The sequence below is a fragment of the Hipposideros armiger genome, unplaced genomic scaffold, assembly GCF_001890085.2.
Source record: "Hipposideros armiger isolate ML-2016 unplaced genomic scaffold, ASM189008v1 scaffold_1192, whole genome shotgun sequence".
NCBI lineage: Eukaryota > Metazoa > Chordata > Mammalia > Chiroptera > Hipposideridae > Hipposideros > Hipposideros armiger.
The window spans coordinates 154,209-158,136 of record NW_017732542.1 but is presented as its reverse complement, the minus strand read 5'-3'; the positions used below and the strand labels follow the sequence as shown (position 1 = coordinate 158,136).

The following is a 3,928-nucleotide window of genomic DNA, read 5'->3' as shown; positions in this document are numbered from 1 at the left end:
GGAAAACAAAAAGATATTTACATTACAATTCATAACAGTAGCAAAATTACAGTTATAGAATAGCAACGAAAATCATTTTATGGTTGGGGGTCACCACAACATGAGGAACTGTATTAAGGGGTCGCGGCATTTGGAAGGTTGAGAACCACTGCTTTAACTAAACCTTTCAAACTGTGTTTGTCCGGCTGTTTGGTCTCTCGGTGTGTCAGCCAACACGTGTGAGCACCATCAAGTGTCCATGTAGCATAGTCATTTCCTTTTTACCACCATAGCTTCACTTGTCTGGCATCAATGTCCTTCCTTGTATGATCTACCACCTATCCCAAAGAGAAGTGACTTTGTGAATGTTCTTATTGTAGCAGTTTTTAACGGAAAGGCCCGCACCCTCTTATTTCCCTAGGGTGGGGGTGACTCCCAATTACCCTCTCTTCTGTCCCCTCCTGCCCCAGTGTCCCCTCAGGTGCTGTAACCAGGGGAGTTGGCACATGAGATGCGCTCTGCAGTTGGATCGGGAGCCTTGACTGTGAACCTGACTTTATTTCTGACTTTTTCTTTAGGATGGAGATATTCTAGCCTCCAACTTCTCTGTTGACACACAAGTTGCATACATTCTAAGCCTGGGAGTAGTGAAGGAATTCAGGAAGCACGGCATAGGTAAGGGGCGGCTGAGCTCATGGTTTTTGGTATGTACACCCCACCCACCCACGTCCAGTCACTTCCCGCATCCTGATGATTCTCACTCATCAATATACCTTCGTCTCTTCCTCTACCTCTCCTCCCTCTGTCTTGGGTCAGACCTTCATCCTCTCTTCCCTGCAGGTCTCGTGGCCCACCCCCACCCCACTGACCTTCAGCTCATGCTCTTTCCACACATTGCCAGGTCTTTCTGCCCAGGCATCATTCCCAAATCTGATGAGATCGGATTATTAACGGCTCCCAAACGTCCTCGTTAGAGAATGAGCACCTCTTACCATGCCTGCCACTACACACACATCTTATATGTGTGGTCACAAGTATTGTTGATTAAGAGTAGAAAACATAATTGAAGAAATAGTCCTAGCTGCCATGTATTAGATGCCCATCACATCCGGGGTGCTGTGCCACCCACCTGTATGTCTCCAAATTCCCATCCCACTCAGCCACACAGCCAGCAAATGACAGCATCTTCATTGTAACCCAGGCCTGTCCATTCCACACTTTCCTGGGTTCAGGTTTATACTTTTTGTTTTCTGAAAGGTTAGTGAGTCTCCGCTGTGGGTCCAGTCCCTGGGAAGGAGCTATGCAGCCTATATCTGTGGTCCTAGACCCCCGATGGTCTGCGGCCCCATCTGGCTGTGGGATTTTAGGAACTTTGACAGTGGGTGGTTATGGGAGGTTGGTCTTTGATACAGTGGCAGAGATGCCTGTAGAGAGATCTCTGTGAAGGTCACTTCCTTGTCTGCCTCATGCTTCCTTCCTACCTGCCATACCATGCATGCATTACCATCGCCTCTTTGCCCACAGGTTCCCTTTTACTTGAGACTTTGAAGGATCACATATCCACCACCGCCCAGGACCACTGCAAAGCCATCTACCTGCACGTCCTCACCACTAACAACACAGCAATAAACTTTTATGAAAATAGAGACTTTAAGCAGCACCACTATCTCCCCTACTACTACTCCATCCGTGGGGTCCTCAAAGATGGCTTCACCTACGTCCTCTACATCAATGGTGGCCACCCTCCTTGGACCATCCTATATCCTTTTCTTCTCAATGGTGAGGGACTATGGCTTCCTAGCAGGGCCTGTGTGCCAGCAGGAGCCATGGTCGCCTTCAGATGTTCACGAGGCCAAGCTCACAGGATACATTTTCCCCTGACCAGATGGTGGTGTGGGTAGATCTGGTCTGCATGTCTTGGGAAAGCAGACATGCTCTGGCAATTGGTGTTCTCCAGGTTTCAGCCCAGTGTGAGGGGTGGGTTTTAACCCTCCTGGCCCAAGCTCTGTCCATCCATCCCTCCATTGATTCAGCCAATAAGTATTGGTTGAGATCCTCCTGTTCACAGTGCATGGGGGCAACACCAGCGAACAAAACAGACAGAAGCCACTGCCCTAATGGGACCTGTGTGCTGGCAGGGGAGGAAGCAAACAGGTGTCGTGAAAAGAGTTGTTTTTTGTTTTCAACTCTTGGGTTCAAACCTTCCATACCAGGGTGTGGGGTATGCGACCCAGAGGCATGTCCCTTCCCTGCTCCCTCTCCTTTAACTCTCTGGCCCTTGATACAAAGGAGGGAGGCCAGGAGACTTCCTAATAGTCATAGGGTGTGACCCAGAATGTGTGTGTGTGTGTGTGTGTGTGTGTGTGTGTGAGAGAGAGAGAGAGAGAGAAAGAGATTAAATGAATGAATCTAGGATTTATCCATTTCATAGGGAAATAAACGGGAAAGAGAAAGATAGCACAAGAGCCCTCAGGCCTCCAAGCTCATGTGAAGATGGGTCTCTGTGGTGTCCAAGTGTTCAGCACTGTTGACCCCTGTGTGTCACAGGGGCAAGGCCCTGCCCCTCTGGGGATTGAGAGTAGGGGGAGGACCAGGAATACTTGCTCTTCTGCCAGACTCCTCCTCCCAGCACCCATTCCATTAGCCTGAATCTGGGCATCCATGTACCTGAGGCCTCACCTGGAAGGCCTTTTTTTTTTTTTTTNTTTTATTTTTTCCAGTAGGGGTTTACACATTACATTTGGTTGTAAGTCTTCTTGTCTCTTTTAGTCTGCTTTTGTTTTTTTAATGACATTGATTATTTGAAGAGACCAGGCCAGTTGTCTTGTGGAAATTCACCATTCTGTATTTGTCAGATGTCATGGTGTTGTTGAACATAGGCCTGTGTGCTGGGTATTATCTATAGTTGTGAAGTTGGGTCTGGAGACACAATTGGCTGCAGGCCCAGCATTTTAGGTGGGAACCTGAGGGCTTTGTACACTTGGCACTGGTCAGGGAGGCTGGGCTTTATCACTGGAGGAAGTATGACAGCGGGATCTCAAGATTGAAAGGTTATGCGTTTCCTTGGTGATTGGTAAGTCCCAGGGGTGAAGGTGCTTTGCCTCCATGCCTCAAACCTGCCCCCTAGCACCCTCCACGGGGTGGTTAAAAGCCTCTGATGAATCTTGCTTGTCTGGGTTATTTCATCAGTAGTTCCAAAGTGGTGCCTTTCCAATGATATCATTATTTCTACTTTTATTGGCTATTGTTCTTATATAGAAAGAATTTTTTCTCAGCCATTGAGGGTGAACTGCATAGTTCCTCCTAAAAAGATGGGGATAAATGCATGATCCTTTGCCTTTCGTCACCAGCTTTCAACATAAAGAATAAAGGCTCCTGTGTTCCCTTTGTCAGAGTCTAAAACTTGGCCTTGCTTCCTGCCTTCTTTTAACTGGAACAAGGGCAGCTGCTTCATCAGGAACCTGAACTGAACATAGTTTTCTGATTTAAGACAGTTGTCAGCAACTCCTGACCCGATTTGAATTTGTGGTGTCTCGCAGTGTCTATTTTTTTCGCTCACGAGTCTTCATCTGCTGGATAGGGCAGGAGAAATGACCCACCCAGCAAGCGCTACTTCTGGAAACCCGCCCTGGCCGCTTTGAAGGGGACTGAGGCCTGGGGCTGCTGAGCCACATCTGCTATTGGTGGCCACTAACCCAAGTAGGGAGAAGCCAGGCTGGCGGGACCATGTGCTTTATGCAGTGGAGAGACAGTGACACGAGGGAAACAGAAGACTGGCCAAGAAGGAGTGGCACTCAGAGGGGCAGAGAGGAAGGAGAGAGAAAACTGGCCAGGGACAGGCTGACCTCGGGGGCTCAGGAGCATCCCCTGTGAGCAGCAAGGGGACCCTGGGTCACTATCCTGCCAGCCCTTCCCAAGCCTCAGTTTCCTTGTCTGCAACATGGGGCAA

General features: G+C 48.8%; 1 protein-coding gene across 2 annotated transcripts in view; it reads left to right on the top strand.

The window, feature by feature from the left end:
- The window catches only part of NAA60 (N-alpha-acetyltransferase 60, NatF catalytic subunit), a 28,752-nt gene that overhangs the window by 13,567 nt on the left and 11,257 nt on the right, over positions 1-3,928 (top strand). For both annotated transcript variants that reach the window (XR_002122780.1, XM_019632900.1), the window contains exons 3-4: positions 558-654; positions 1,504-1,738. Coding sequence is in view for 1 of the 2 variants with exons in the window: in XM_019632900.1 (XP_019488445.1) it covers positions 558-654; positions 1,504-1,738 (332 nt within the window). In the remaining variant the exon portion in view is untranslated. The remainder of the gene's footprint in view (positions 1-557; positions 655-1,503; positions 1,739-3,928) is intronic.